General features: G+C 48.4%; 1 protein-coding gene across 1 annotated transcript in view; it reads right to left on the bottom strand.

Moving 5' to 3' along the window:
- LOC137527948 (glutamate rich 3-like) overlaps window positions 1-16,199 on the bottom strand; it is a 43,311-nt gene that overhangs the window by 24,665 nt on the left and 2,447 nt on the right. The window contains exons 2-5 of the mRNA XM_068249068.1: window positions 11,464-11,691; window positions 6,528-6,729; window positions 5,008-5,191; window positions 3,283-3,374 (exon numbers count right to left, since the gene is read on the bottom strand). Of these exons, the coding sequence (XP_068105169.1) occupies window positions 3,283-3,374; window positions 5,008-5,191; window positions 6,528-6,729; window positions 11,464-11,691 (706 nt within the window). The remainder of the gene's footprint in view (window positions 1-3,282; window positions 3,375-5,007; window positions 5,192-6,527; window positions 6,730-11,463; window positions 11,692-16,199) is intronic.

Below are 16,199 nucleotides of genomic sequence, written 5' to 3'. Positions count from 1 at the left end.
CAAATCTCAGTGACTCTCTGTACAGCACCAGATCTCAGTGACTCTCTATACAGCACCAAATCTTAGTGACTCTCTGTACAGCACCAGATCTCAGTGACTCTCTGTACAGCACCAGATCTCAGTGACTGTAAAGCACCAAATCTCAGTGACTTTCTGTACAGCACCAAATCTCAGTGACTCTCTTTACAGCACCAAATCTCAGTGACTCTCTTTACAGCACCAAATCTTAGTGACTCTCTGTACAGCACCAGATCTCAGTGACTCTCTGTATAGCACCAAATCTCAGTGACGCTATGTAGAGCAGCAAACCACAGTGACCCTCTGTAGAGAACCCAATCTCAGTCACTCTCTGTACAGCACCAGATCTCAGTGACTCTCTGTACAGCACCAAATCTTAGTGACTCTCTGTACAGCACCAGATCTCAGTGACTCTCTGTACAGCACCATATCTCAGTGACTCTCTGTACAGCACCAGATCTCAGTGACTCTCTGTACAGCACCAAATCTCAGTGACTCTCTGTACAGCACCAAATCTTAGTGACTCTCTGTACAGCACCAGATCTCAGTGACTCTCTGTACAGCACCAGATCTCAGTGACTGTAAAGCACCAAATCTCAGTGACTTTCTGTACAGCACCAAATCTCAGTGACTCTCTTTACAGCACCAAATCTCAGTGACTCTCTTTACAGCACCAAATCTTAGTGACTCTCTGTACAGCACCAAATCTTAGTGACTCTCTGTACAGCACCAAATCTCAGTGACTGTCTGTACAGCACCAAATCTCAGTGACTCTCTGTACAGCACCAAATCTCAGTGACTCTCTGTATAGCACCAAATCTCAGTGACTCTCTGTACAGCACCAGATCTCAGTGACTCTCTGTACAGCACCAAATCGTAGTGACTCTCTGTACAGCACCAGATCTCAGTGACTCTCTGTACAGCACCAGATCTCAGTGACTCTCTGTACAGCACCAGATCTTAGTGACTCTCTGTACAGCACCAAATCTCAGTGACGCTATGTAGAGCAGCAAACCACAGTGACCCTCTGTAGAGAACCCAATCTCAGTCACTCTCTGTACAGCACCAGATCTCAGTGACTCTCTGTACAGCACCAAATCTTAGTGACTCTCTGTACAGCACCAGATCTCAGTGACTCTCTGTACAGCACCAGATCTCAGTGACTCTCTGTACAGCACCAGATCTCAGTGACTCTCTGTACAGCACCAAATCTCAGTGACTCTCTTTACAGCACCAAATCTTAGTGACTCTCTGTACAGCACCAAATCTTAGTGACTCTCTGTACAGCACCAAATCTTAGTGACTCTCTGTACAGCACCAAATCTCAGTGACTGTCTGTACAGCACCAAATCTCAGTGACTGTCTGTACAGCACCAAATCTCAGTGACTCTCTGTACAGCACCAAATCTCAGTGACTCTCTGTATAGCACCAAATCTCAGTGACTCTCTGTACAGCACCAGATCTCAGTGACTCTCTGTACAGCACCAAATCTTAGTGACTCTCTGTACAGCACCAGATCTCAGTGACTCTCTGTACAGCACCAGATCTCAGTGACTGTAAAGCACCAAATCTCAGTGACTTTCTGTACAGCACCAAATCTCAGTGACTCTCTTTACAGCACCAAATCTCAGTGACTCTCTTTACAGCACCAAATCTTAGTGACTCTCTGTACAGCACCAGATCTCAGTGACTCTCTGTATAGCACCAAATCTCAGTGACGCTATGTAGAGCAGCAAACCACAGTGACCCTCTGTAGAGAACCCAATCTCAGTCACTCTCTGTACAGCACCAGATCTCAGTGACTCTCTGTACAGCACCAAATCTTAGTGACTCTCTGTACAGCACCAGATCTCAGTGACTCTCTGTACAGCACCATATCTCAGTGACTCTCTGTACAGCACCAGATCTCAGTGACTCTCTGTACAGCACCAAATCTCAGTGACTCTCTGTACAGCACCAAATCTTAGTGACTCTCTGTACAGCACCAGATCTCAGTGACTCTCTGTACAGCACCAGATCTCAGTGACTGTAAAGCACCAAATCTCAGTGACTTTCTGTACAGCACCAAATCTCAGTGACTCTCTTTACAGCACCAAATCTCAGTGACTCTCTTTACAGCACCAAATCTTAGTGACTCTCTGTACAGCACCAAATCTTAGTGACTCTCTGTACAGCACCAAATCTCAGTGACTGTCTGTACAGCACCAAATCTCAGTGACTCTCTGTACAGCACCAAATCTCAGTGACTCTCTGTATAGCACCAAATCTCAGTGACTCTCTGTACAGCACCAGATCTCAGTGACTCTCTGTACAGCACCAAATCGTAGTGACTCTCTGTACAGCACCAGATCTCAGTGACTCTCTGTACAGCACCAGATCTCAGTGACTCTCTGTACAGCACCAGATCTTAGTGACTCTCTGTACAGCACCAAATCTCAGTGACGCTATGTAGAGCAGCAAACCACAGTGACCCTCTGTAGAGAACCCAATCTCAGTCACTCTCTGTACAGCACCAGATCTCAGTGACTCTCTGTACAGCACCAAATCTTAGTGACTCTCTGTACAGCACCAGATCTCAGTGACTCTCTGTACAGCACCAGATCTCAGTGACTCTCTGTACAGCACCAGATCTCAGTGACTCTCTGTACAGCACCAGATCTCAGTGACTCTCTGTACAGCACCAAATCTCAGTGACTCTCTGTACAGCACCAAATCTCAGTGACTCTCTGTACAGCACCAAATCTCAGTGACTCTCTGTACAGCACCAGATCTCAGTGACTCTGTACAGCACCAAATCTTAGTGACTCTCTGTACAGCACCAAATCTCAGTGACGCTATGTAGAGCAGCAAACCACAGTGACCCTCTGTAGAGAACCCAATCTCAGTCACTCTCTGTAGGGCACCAAATGCCAGTGACATTCTGTAGAGAACAACATCTCAGTGAATCTCTGTTGAGCCACACATCTCAATGACTGTCTGTAAGCACAGTAATGCTCTGTAATTTCATCAAACACCAGAGCTTTATGCCCTGCGTATAATTTTTCTGTTTTCACATTCCAACACCCTCAGTGTAACTACAAAATCTGTGTTATGGCAGATCATGCTTTTTGTAATGTATGCAAAATCACAGTGCCCGGAGTACCTCGCAGGCTGGGCTAGTCATCCCTTTATAACTTAAGCTCCGCCCCTCTGATAGTTACACCCCTATTGGCCTGCCTCCACCCACCGCCCCTCCCCCAAGGTATTACAGGGGACAGGATTACCTTTCTCCTGGATGCTGGGGGTGTCCTCATTGCGGCTGCACACTGAATTCCTTCTGCTGGGCCTTGTCTTCTGATCTTGAAGCTCTGCACACCTGCAAGGCACAGAGGACATGAGGGATGTTCCAGTATTAAGTAAACCCCTCCCCCCAGTAAAGCTAGCCAGATGTGCCCCCAGTGTTAGGTGGGTCTGACCCCCCTCCACCCAAGTATGGGTAGGCAGGTGTATCCCCAGTATTAGAAAGCCCCCCACCCCATCCTAGTATAGATAGTGCAACCAGTATAGGTAGCCAGATGTGCCCCCAGTATTAGGTGGGTCTGACCCCCCCCCACCCAAGTATGGGTAGCCAGGTGTATCCCCAGTATTAGAAAGCCCCCCACCCCATCCTAGTATAGATAGTGCAACCAGTATAGGTAGCCAGATGTGCCCTCAGTATTAGATAGCCCTCACAGTATAGATGGTGCCACCAGTATAAGATAGCTACCGTCCCCAGTTTAGATAGTTCGATGCACCCCCAGTATTAGGTAGGTCCCCCCAGTAGACAGATGTGCCCTCAGTATTTTGTAACCTTCCCCCACCCCAGTGTAGGTTGCCAGATGTGCCCCCAGTATTGGATAGCCCTCCCAGTATAAATAGTGTCACCAGTGTAAGTTAGCCATGCAGTATAGATTACCAGATGTGCCCCCAGTATGAGGTAGGTTCCCCCAAGTATAGGTAGCCAGATGTGCCCCCAGTATTAGACAGCCCTCCTCCCCAGTATAGACCGAGGTGCCACAAGTATTAGGTAGGTTCCAGCCAGGCAATGTGTATTGTTTAGAAGGAAATAAAATATGGCATCCTCCGTAAGCCTCTTCCTTCAGGTTCCCTTTAATGGCTTTGGGAAGGGTGCTCCAGGGACAGAGCGCAGCCCATATAAGATAACATCCTGTGTATCGCTGCTGTAAGATCCGGTGGCTGCTCATGGCGGCGGAATGCTGAGACCCACAGTGAGGCGCAAGCCTCTGGGTCTCGGCCTGTCTCTGACGTCACTGGAGCGCATGGCGCTCAGCTCCCATTGGATAAACATTAGCCACGTGTGCACATAGCGTGTCAGCATCTCTTCTGACACGCTCTCTGTTGATTGGTTACTTTGGATTCCTTTACTTTCTGATTGGTTAGTTCTAGTATAAATGATAGGTGAGCGCCCTCTGTCATCGCCCGTGATAGCCTATGCTGGGCTTGTTGCTGAGATTGCGCTCACACCAAGTGCTTGTCTTGCTGCCGACTTGTGTCTGTCTCTTGACTAAGCTTCTTTTAGATTGGATTACCTGTTGCCGACCAGGCTTGAACCTGACCACTCTTCTGTATTGGATACCCTGTTACTGAACCGGCTTGTTAAAGGATTCGCATGAATGCTGCCTGGACTGACTCTGGCTTGATTGACCATGCATCTGTCTAGTGATTATACTTCTGCCATTGCCTGCCACCTTGTCTTCGTCTGGATTGCCTCAGCCTACAGGCCTCAGGTGACTATTCAGTATACTGTTCCATTGCCTATGCTGTGTTTGGTGATTGCTGTCTGCCAGCCTGTATGCTACATCTGCCTGCAGGGTATTGTAGTTTGTATTAGGCAGGAGCTTTCACAGGCGTTAGGGTGGGGCTAGATGTCAGTCATATGGGCATACAGCCTGACTCATAGCAGGTGACCAGACAAGCCTGACAGCTGCATTGTTGCTTCCTCGCCGCACCTGTAACATGGTTTTCCTCCGCTCAGTTCGATGACACGGAAACAGCCGCCTCTTCCCTGCTGGAAACCCACATGGTAGCGATATTCACAACACGAGCTGATCCGGGCCGCAATCAGCCCATTGATGTAGATGCTGGCGCTGAATGGAAAACCGTAATGACGGCGGGAGATGATCGGGAACAAGTCTACGGAGGAAAATATAAATATTCAGCCATGTTCACTTATATAATAAAATGCATATTCAGAGAGTACCGGCCTTCCCTCCCCCCAAGCTGGAATCCCCTGATTCTTAGCAGATTGTGCGAGCAGCACGCACTTCACAGCCGCTGCCCACACTAAGCAGCCGCCCACCCTAAAGGTGCGTACGCATGTCCAACTTTACATCTGATTGTCATTTCAACTGGTCGTTTGAACGACTTGAAGTGCAAACAAGTCATTCAGACGTCATGTACACACTGACCAACAAAGCGGCTGATATCCTAATTTACATGTCGTTTAACCAACTTGATAATGGACAATGGACTAGATTAAACAACTGATCAAACGACTGTATGTTTTTAGTTGGACAAACGACTAAAAGTCATTTGTACATGTACATACCTTACAGTCGTTTGAACAAAAGTTGGTCCAACTGATCTACCAAGAGGATTGGGCAAACCGGCTGTTATCAGTCACTCGACGCTGCGGTTGTAGTGATGCCGGCTTCATGTCCAGCTAGTGGGAGTTTTCTGAGAATAAGGATTAGGACACACCTATCCAGACCTGAAATTACGACCACCACCCTATGCCAAATGCCTAGCACTTACCCACTGGACCTAGGGCTTTTAGCTTGACTTTTGGCCCACTGAATACTACTTACATCAATGAATATGTCTCCTGCAACTAATGGCTAGGACTTGTGCGCTTTTTTCCTGTACTGTACTGATATAGCGGTAACATTCTGGGCCAGGTGATTAAATCATACCTCTTGGGCTTAATGATTAGGACCTTCTTATCTGAGCCCATTCTTCGGAACTTGCCTCTTGGAGCTGATAATTAGTAGTAGTAATAGGACACTTTACCCAAGACCAAGAAGTACAACTTATCCCAGGGCTGGGCAAAGTACGGCCCACGGGCCAGATTCGGCCAGGTGTATTTAATCCGGCCCGACGATAAAGGGTCATATTCCTCTGCTCTTCTCCCTCCCCTCTCTGCAAAGTTGTTAGGTGATTCGGTTTGACTCACCCACTCACACTTTCCAGTGCTGATCTCCATGGCGGCATCATGTGACCTGCCATCAGTGTGTACCAGCGTGTCACATGATGCCGCCATGGCAATCGCCGGTGGGAACTTTGCAGGGAGGGAGGAGAGCAGAAATACGCAGGCCGCTAGAGGAAGGTGGCCCACAGCGAGATAAGTTTGCCCAGTCCTGAGCCCATCTCTGGGTCCACTAGCTAAGGCTTATCTCCTGGGCTTTGGTATCCGCACCTATCTCGAGGAGTGATTAGGACTTACCTTTTTGGCCCAATGATCATGGCTTACCTCCTGGACTCAGATAGCCCTTGAACACACAGATGCTCTCTCCACCACAGATCTGCTGGAACATGCTGAGCTCATCTTTAGGGTTTATGATCTCATTGGTGACCGAGAATCCGGTGCCCAGAAACTGGAATGTCATTTTCACGTTGGAACGTTTGAGTGTCTGAGGTGATATTTTACTGCAGACGGTTCTGCTCTGTGAGATCTGGGGAAAGAGAAGCAGAATGCATGTACCACAAGGTGAGGGACGTGTTTGAACTCATCTCAGAACCACTATTTGGCCTTGAATGGTTATTGGCAAAACAAGCCCCATGCTGACTGCTCATTGCTTACGTATTCCAGTACTGGGTTCTCCCTGTGGGATTTTCCATCCCTTGCCAAATGATGTCACCTTCCCCTTACGTGACATCAAGGCCCCTTTTACACTTGCCTTGCAAGTGTGCATTGCGTTACCATTTTGCCGCAAGGTAACGCAACGGCAATTCAAGGCAAAGGGGCCTAGCATACTGTCGGGTCGTGTTGTGCCGGAAGTGCCTGATCAGTTGCCAACTTGCCGCAAAGTCAACAGTGCATTATCGTCAGACTTCTGCAGCAACGCAGCGGCGGCAGAATGCATGGAAGTCAATGGGCGAAAATGTAAATATGTTGGCAGCATACAAGCTCTGAACAACATGATCTGAGTGCTGCGTAATATGTTGGCGCTATATAAATCTAATTAATAATAATAATAATAATAAAATTACGACGAGAAAAACAGGAATCCCAGTGATATACTTCCTGTCCAGCGCGTGGGGGGGGGGGGGGGGGGAGGGGCGAAGGGGCGAAGGGTGTATGGGGGAAGGGTGCTAAGCTTATGACACTGTCCGCAAACTCTGCCACAGGGTCATATGACTCACGTTTTTGGTGGTGCAATGGGAGTTGAGCATCGCAACGCAGCGCTATGACCAGGTATAAAACCTTCCTAAAGGAATGTTCTGAGGTTCTGAATGACAACAGGACTTGTTAGACCTAAAGCCTGGTAGCACATCCAATTTTGATTGCCTAATGGCTGACTAGTTTTACCGCCTCTGTGTAGTATGAGGGCCTACAGGTTTTGAATACTTGGAACACATTGGGGAATTACCTGATATGTGGAAGAGGATCTGAGGAGCACCGGCTGTAACATACACATCCCTCCCTCACATTGCCAGTTCCCTCTCCGGAGATTTGGGCTGGTTCTGGAGAATTACCTGATATGTGGAGGAGGATCTGAGGAGCACCGGCTGTAACATACACATCCCTCCCTCATATTGCCAGTTCCCTCCCCTGAGATTTGGGCTGGTTCTGGAGAATTACCTGATATGTGGAGGAGGATCTGAGGAGCATCGGCTGTAACGTACACATCCCTCCCTCATATTGCCAGTTCCCTCTCCTGAGATTTGGGCTGGTTCTGGAGAATTACCTGATATGAGGAGGAGGATCTGAGGAGCACCGGCTGTAACATACACATCCCTCCCTCATATTGCCAGTTCCCTCCCCTGAGATTTGGGCTGATTCTGGAGAATTACCTGATATGTGGAGGAGGATCTGAGGAGCACCGGCTGTAACATACACATCCCTCCCTCATATTGCCAGCTCCCTCTCCTGAGATTTGGGCTGGTTCTGGGGAATTACCTGATATGTGGAGGAGGATCTGAGGAGCATCGGCTGTAACATACACATCCCTCCCTCTTATTGCCAGCTCCCTCTCCTGAGATTTGGGCTGGTTCTGGGGAATTACCTGATATGTGGAGGAGGATCTGAGGAGCACCGGCTGTAACATACACATCCCTCCCTCATATTGCCAGTTCCCTCTCCTGAGATTTTAGCTGGTTCTGGGGAATTACCTGATATGAGGAGGAGGATCTGAGGAGCACCGGCTGTAACATACACATCCCTCCCTCATATTGCCAGTTCCCTCTCCTGAGATTTTAGCTGGTTCTGGAGAATTACCTGATATGTGGAGGAGGATCTGAGGAGCATCGGCTGTAACATACACATCCCTCCCTCATATTGCCAGTTCCATCTCCAGAGATTTGGGCTGGTTCTGGAGAATTACCTGATATGTGGAGGAGGATCTGAGGAGCTCCGGCTGTAACATACACATCCCTCCCTCATATTGCCAGTTCCATCTCCAGAGATTTGGGCTGGTTCTGGGGAATTACCTGATATGTGGAGAAGGATCTGAGAAGCACCGGCTGTAACATACACATCCCTCCCTCATATTGCCAGTTCCCTCCCCTGAGATTTGGGCTGGTTCTGGGGAATTACCTGATATGAGGAGGAGGATCTGAGGAGCATCGGCTGTAACATACACATCCCTCCCTCATATTGCCAGTTCCCTCTCCTGAGATTTGGGCTGATTCTGGGGAATTACCTGATATGTGGAGGAGGATCTGAGGAGCACCGGCTGTAACATACACATCCCTCCCTCATATTGCCAGTTCCCTCTCCTGAGATTTGGGCTGGTTCTGGGGAATTACCTGATATGTGGAGGAGGATCTGAGGAGCACCGGCTGTAACATACACATCCCTCCCTCATATTGCCAGTTCCCTCCCCTGAGATTTGGGCTGATTCTGGGGAATTACCTGATATGTGGAGGAGGATCTGAGGAGCATCGGCTGTAACATACACATCCCTCCCTCATATTGCCAGTTCCCTCTCCAGAGATTTGGGCTGGTTCTGGAGACTTACCTGATATGAGGAGGTGGATCTGAGGAGCATCGGCTGTAACGTACACATCCCTCCCTCATATTGCCAGTTCCCTCTCCTGAGATTTGGGCTAGTTCTGGAGAATTACCTGATATGAGGAGGTGGATCTGAGGAGCATCGGCTGTAACGTACACATCCCTCCCTCATATTGCCAGTTCCCTCTCCTGAGATTTGGGCTGGTTCTGGAGAATTACCTGATATGAGGAGGTGGATCTGAGGAGCATCGGCTGTAACGTACACATCCCTCCCTCATATTGCCAGTTCCCTCTCCTGAGATTTGGGCTAGTTCTGGAGAATTACCTGATATGAGGAGGTGGATCTGAGGAGCATCGGCTGTAACGTACACATCCCTCCCTCATATTGCCAGTTCCCTCTCCTGAGATTTGGGCTGGTTCTGGAGAATTACCTGATATGTGGAGGAGGATCTGAGGAGCACCGGCTGTAACATACACATCCCTCCCTCATATTGCCAGTTCCCTCTCCTGAGATTTGGGCTAGTTCTGGAGAATTACCTGATATGAGGAGGTGGATCTGAGGAGCACCGGCTGTAACATACACATCCCTCCCTCATATTGCCAGTTCCCTCCCCTGAGATTTGGGCTGGTTCTGGAGAATTACCTGATATGTGGAGAAGGATCTGAGGAGCATCGGCTGTAACATACACATCCCTCCCTCATATTGCCAGTTCCCTCTCCTGAGATTTGGGCTGGTTCTTGAGAATTACCTGATATGTGGAGGAGGATCTGAGGAGCACCGGCTGTAACATACACATCCCTCCCTCATATTGCCAGTTCCCTCTCCTGAGATTTGGGCTGGTTCTGGGGAATTACCTGATATGTGGAGGAGGATCTGAGGAGCTCCGGCTGTAACGTACACATCCCTCCCTCATATTGCCAGTTCCCTCTCCTGAGATTTGGGCTGGTTCTTGAGAATTACCTGATATGTGGAGGAGGATCTGAGGAGCACCGGCTGTAACATACACATCCCTCCCTCATATTGCCAGTTCCCTCTCCTGAGATTTGGGCTGGTTCTGGGGAATTACCTGATATGTGGAGGAGGATCTGAGGAGCATCGGCTGTGATGTACACATCCCTCCCTCATATTGCCAGTTCCCTCTCCTGAGATTTGGGCTGGTTCTGGAGAATTACCTGATATGAGGAGGAGGATCTGAGGAGCTCCGGCTGTAACATACACATCCCTCCCTCATATTGCCAGTTCCATCTCCAGAGATTTGGGCTGGTTCTGGAGAATTACCTGATATGTGGAGGAGGATCTGAGGAGCACCGGCTGTAACATACACATCCCTCCCTCATATTGCCAGTTCCCTCTCCTGAGATTTGGGCTGGTTCTGGGGAATTACCTGATATGTGGAGGAGGATCTGAGGAGCATCGGCTGTGATGTACACATCCCTCCCTCATATTGCCAGTTCCCTCTCCTGAGATTTGGGCTGGTTCTGGAGAATTACCTGATATGAGGAGGAGGATCTGAGGAGCACCGGCTGTAACATACACATCCCTCCCTCATATTGCCAGCTCCCTCTCCTGAGATTTGGGCTGGTTCTGGGGAATTACCTGATATGTGGAGGAGGATCTGAGGAGCATCGGCTGTAATGTACACATCCCTCCCTCATATTGCCAGTTCCCTCCCCTGAGATTTGGGCTAGTTCTGGAGAATTACCTGATATGTGGAGGAGGATCTGAGGAGCACCGGCTGTAACATACACATCCCTCCCTCATATTGCTAGTTCCCTCTCCTGAGATTTGGGCTGGTTCTGGGGAATTACCTGATATGTGGAGGAGGATCTGAGGAGCACCGGCTGTGACGTACACATCCCTCCCTCATATTGCCAGCTCCCTCTCCTGAGATTTGGGCTGGTTCTGGGGAATTACCTGATATGTGGAGGAGGATCTGAGGAGCACCGGCTGTGATGTACACATCCCTCCCTCATATTGCCAGTTCCCTCCCCTGAGATTTGGGCTGGTTCTGGGGAATTACCTGATATGAGGAGGAGGATCTGAGGAGCTCCGGCTGTAACATACACATCCCTCCCTCATATTGCCAGTTCCCTCTCCTGAGATTTGAGCTGGTTCTGGGGAATTACCTGATATGAGGAGGAGGATCTGAGGAGCACCGGCTGTGACGTACACATCCCTCCCTCATATTGCCAGTTCCCTCTCCTGAGATTTGAGCTGGTTCTGGAGAATTACCTGATATGTGGAGGTGGATCTGAGGAGCACCGGCTGTGATGGTGAGGAGATCTTCCCTGTGATGGAGCTGAAGGAAGTTCTCCGCCATCTGGGAACAAAGGGGAAGGAGTAGTTGATGTTGAAGTTCATGGTGTCCATGATCATGGAGCTACTCCTCAGAGATATACATGGCAGTGGAACCATCAGGGCGGAGTCCCCCTCCATCAGCTGCTCCACCCACAAGAAGCTCTGCAAAGAAGAACAGGTCACTCATTCCTGCCCTAATGCTAGAGATAAACACAAAACATGTGGCCTCATTTACTGAGGTCTACCAGAGATGGAGGACATTGGAAAACTCTGTAAAGCGTCATTGGACTGGGCATTCAACAAAATGTATATTTTTCAGCAATTTCATGTTCTTCAAATGAACATGGGTACTGAAGTTTTAATCCTTAAAGAGAAAATGTAACCAAGAATTGAACTTCATCCCAATCAGTAGCTGATACCCCCTTTCCTGTTAGAAATCTATTCCTTTTCTCAAATGGATCATCAGGGAGGGCGCTGTATGGCTGATATTGTGGTGAAACCCCTCCCACAGGAAACTGTGAGGACCGTGGTCTTGGCAGTTTCCTGTCTGTGAACCTCGTTGCATTGTGGGAAATAGCGGTTTACAGCTGTTTCCAACTGCCAAAAAAGCAAGCAGCAGCTACATCACCTGCCAGCAGTAAAAATGTCACCATGTGATAAATGTCAGAATGTAAATCAGGGAGAGGAAAAATTTTACAATCAGCAAACACTGACTAAGTCATCTATACATAATTATTGTAAAAATGAAGCACTTTTTTTAATACATTATTTTCACAGGAGTTCCTCTTTAAGCCTTCTGTATAGCTGAATAGCCTGTCGTCTAAATGAGTCAGTAAGAAAAACAAAGCACTCCTGTAGGACCCAAAGCGCATAAGCTTGTCTCAGATCAGTACATAGTGATATGTTCATACACCTTCCCTCCCCCTGGTGCCCCTCACAGCCTGGGGGCCCATCTCACAAGAGTTATACAACAAGTGCAGCCACAAAACACCTGATCTGGAGTATCGGAGGAAGGGAAGGCTAGGAGTTGTAGGGCCTCCCTGCAGTAGCAGGGGCTTCTCCCCTGTAGTCACGCCCCTGGACACACCCACAACCTTGTGTGATGTGAACTCCTCTCTAAGGCCTCGATTCATAAAGCATTCCCGCATTCGGAAATGCTGAAAACGGCTCACTTTACCGACCACACAGCAAGATCTGTATTCATAAAGGCTTTTTCCGCATGAAAAGCCGACATCCACGAGCAGAGTGATCAATCACCGCCTTGCGCGGTGATTATCATAGCAAAAGTAACAAATGTCAATTCATAAAGATTAGAGGTAGCGGTATGCGGACGGGTATTACCGCTACCTCTGATGTGGTGAGAAGCGTGCGGAATACAGTGCAGTGAATGGGACAGACCTCCCAAGCAGCTGCAGAGAGAACACCGCACGGAGGGACTCCGCCTGCTTCTCCTGTTTCCACATGTCTCCCGACAGCCTAACGCCTGCCTACAGCGGAATATCTCCGCACGCCTGTCACAAGTAGCAAAATTTTTATGAATTACCACCCTGAAGGCGGAAATACCGACAGCGGTGTTTCCCCGCTCGACGTTACCTTCCCGACAGCACTTTTATGAATCGAGGCCTAATTGTAAAGAATAGGAAGGGCTGGTAATGTCTCTGTAATGATGAGTACACACCAGGGCTGTGGAGTTGGAGTCGGAGTCGAGGAGTCGGGGCAATTTTGGGCACCCGGAGTTGGAGTCGGAGTCGTGGTTTCAGAAACTGAGTCGTCAGAGTCGCATGATTTTTGTACAAAATCCACAGCCCTGTTAAGTATTAGACTAAGGAGTCGGAGTCGAGGAGTCAGAGTCTGAGCAATTTTGAGTACCCGGAGTCGGAGTTGGAGTCGGAGTCGTGGTTTCAGAAACTGAGGAGTTGGAGTCGGAAGATTTTTGTACCGACTCAACAGCCCTGGTACACACCGTGCAATTTTTACTTCAGGTTCTACTTCCAATCGAGATAAAGATTGGATCGGGCAAAAAAAATTGTACAGCCTACTGATTGCCAGCTTTGAATTCAATTGAAAGCAGATTGGACAGGCTGGAAAATATTGTTCATTTCTGTCTATCGATTGAATAGCCAGAAATGAACAATATTTTCCAGCCTGTCCAATCTGCTTTCAATCGAATTCAAAGCTGGCAATCAGTAGGCTGTACAATTTTTTTTGCCCGATCCAATCGAGATAAAGATTGGAAGTTCCATTTTTGATTGATATCCAAGTGGAAAAATAATCAAAAATCATATAGGTGTGTATGCTATGATCGATTGATGCCAGGTCTAAATATCGATCTGATCAATCAGACTCTGAAGTGAAAAATTGATTGTGTGTACCCAGCTTAAAATGTCGTCCTCTCCCAAAAAAGCTTAAAGGGGAATGGTAAGTGGTTTTTCTGTTTAGATCTCGGACCGAGAAGGGGGGAGGGGCCTCTGAGGTGGTGGTCAGGGAGAAACCGTCTGCGCTATCTGCATTCATTATAAGGACCAGTGCACACTAGCAAGTGTGGTCGCCCAAAACAAACATTAGTGATCTTTACAGGTGAACAAACAAGCTTTTCTACTCCCTGCTGAGCAGTCTGCGGGGATGGATTTGGACATTTTTACCGCCCAAGGCCCAGTGTCACCAACCCTATCCTTAGAGTGAGCAGAGGGCCAGTGCTCCATTGCTTGCTCGCCCCTGCGGTTTACATGTTTGGCTGTTTAACTGCCTTAGTGTGCCAGCCCACTGCCCGCCCCTTGCTTCCTGGTGCCCTAGGCCATGGCCTTCTCAGCCTTGCCTTAAGTCCGGCCATGGCAGTCTGCCCTGCCCTATGGAGTGTGAGGCAAGCATCAACAGGAAATAACAGGCAGGATATGTCCGTCCACTAGTGATCAGTCTGTGGTCATATGGGAGCCCCTGCACATACGGTGGAAGATACTCAGAACAGTCTTCAGCTGCTCAGGTTTGACGATATTTCCCACTGCTGCCTCAGATTTCCGTTATCGGCTAACCGGGGTGGAACAGGGTGTGGTTTAATGAGCTGTTCATTCTGAGATACTTTTCTGCTGACCACATTTGTAATAATGGCTATGTGAGTAGCCTTTCTGTCAGCTGAAGCTAGTCTGCCCATTCACCTCAGACCTCTCTCATCAACAAAGATTATTTTTGGGGGATTCTTGCTCACTATTCTGAGTAAACTCTACAAACTGAGGGCCGGCCCATCTGACTCTAGCAATCATACCAAGACCACCAACATTTTTTATATAAGTAACTGAAGCTCCTGACCCATATCTGCATGACTTTACAGATTGCACTGCTGCTGTATGATTGGTCGAAAACTGCATAAATACCCAGGCGTACAGGCAGTGGCGTGGCAATAGGGGGTGTAGAGGTTGCGACTGCACTGGGTCCTGTGCTGGTAAGGATCACTTCCTATAGATGCTTTGAACAAACTGTTCCCTTCTCCCTTCTTGCTCCTCTGACACTGGGGTTTTCCTTGGCAGGTTTTGGTGCGCCGTATCAATTGTTATGTGTAAAGTTCTTTGGGGGGGGGGGCATGTAAAACTTGCACTGGGTCCCATAGCTCGTTAGCTGCGCCACTGTGTACAGGTTGCCCCTGAGTATAAATGACCTTTTTCACTTGATCCTGATGATAAGCAGACCCGGGACACGAAGTTGGAGGGATATCTGATCTGCGGTTGGGGCAGGTCAGGCGTACAGGAGGGGAATGTAGCCATGAATGATAGATGAGGCTCCCAGTTCACACATTACTGCCTCCCTACAGCCGCTGTGTGAATAGGAGACTAATTGAGGCCGTCTCATGTCAGCCGGCTGAGCCAGTGTCATGGCTGCCCCCATCGCCTTCACACATCTCTGCCTCCCCTCCTTCCTGGGGATACCTGAGAGATTCCCACAGAGGAGACCAGCTGAGGAGGATTAAAGGGAACCAAGCGCTACTTTTGTTTACTGGTTTCTAATAGCTATAGGAGATGCCATGTCCCCCCCCCCCCCCCTTCTAGCTGCCCGCATTTATCCAGGGGAAGGTGTGAGGATAGCATCTGTGACTTCTCTAAACTCTTTGAAGCGCAGTGTTTTATCTACCCTTCCCCCAATCAAAAGCTTTCTGTTTGCTTTCTGCTAATTTGTGCAATGAAATAATTACCATCTGTCCTTATTTGCCTGAAATGTCTGAGGTAGAGCAGGCCTGGGAAGTAGGAAGTAGGCTTCTGCTAAACTTTTGAATCTAAAAGGGGGAGGTAAAATGAGGTAAAAGTAAAGGATTTTTTTTATTATTAATAAACCACATTTTTGGCATGCATATTAAACATGCTATTGAGATGTCCTGGTTGCTAAAAATGGTGCTTGATTCACTTTAAGGACACCTGGAGTGAGAAAGATTGGAGGCTGCCATATGTATTTCCTTTTTAACAATACCAGTTGCCTGGCAGCCCTGCTGATCTTTTGCATTTAGCCAAAAGACCCTGAACAAGCATGCAGCAGATCAGGTGCTCTGACTTGAATAGCTGCATGCTTGTTCCAGGTGTGTGATTCAGACACTACTGCAGCCAGAGATCAGCAGGACTGCCAGGCAGCCGGTATTGTTTAAAAGGAAATAAATATGGCAGCCTCCATATCCCTCTCACTTCAAGTGG

This window comes from Hyperolius riggenbachi, chromosome 8 (genome assembly GCF_040937935.1).
Source record: "Hyperolius riggenbachi isolate aHypRig1 chromosome 8, aHypRig1.pri, whole genome shotgun sequence".
NCBI classification, from domain to species: domain Eukaryota; kingdom Metazoa; phylum Chordata; class Amphibia; order Anura; family Hyperoliidae; genus Hyperolius; species Hyperolius riggenbachi.
Note: the sequence above shows the minus strand (reverse complement) of the source record. Positions and strands in the feature narration are given on the sequence as shown.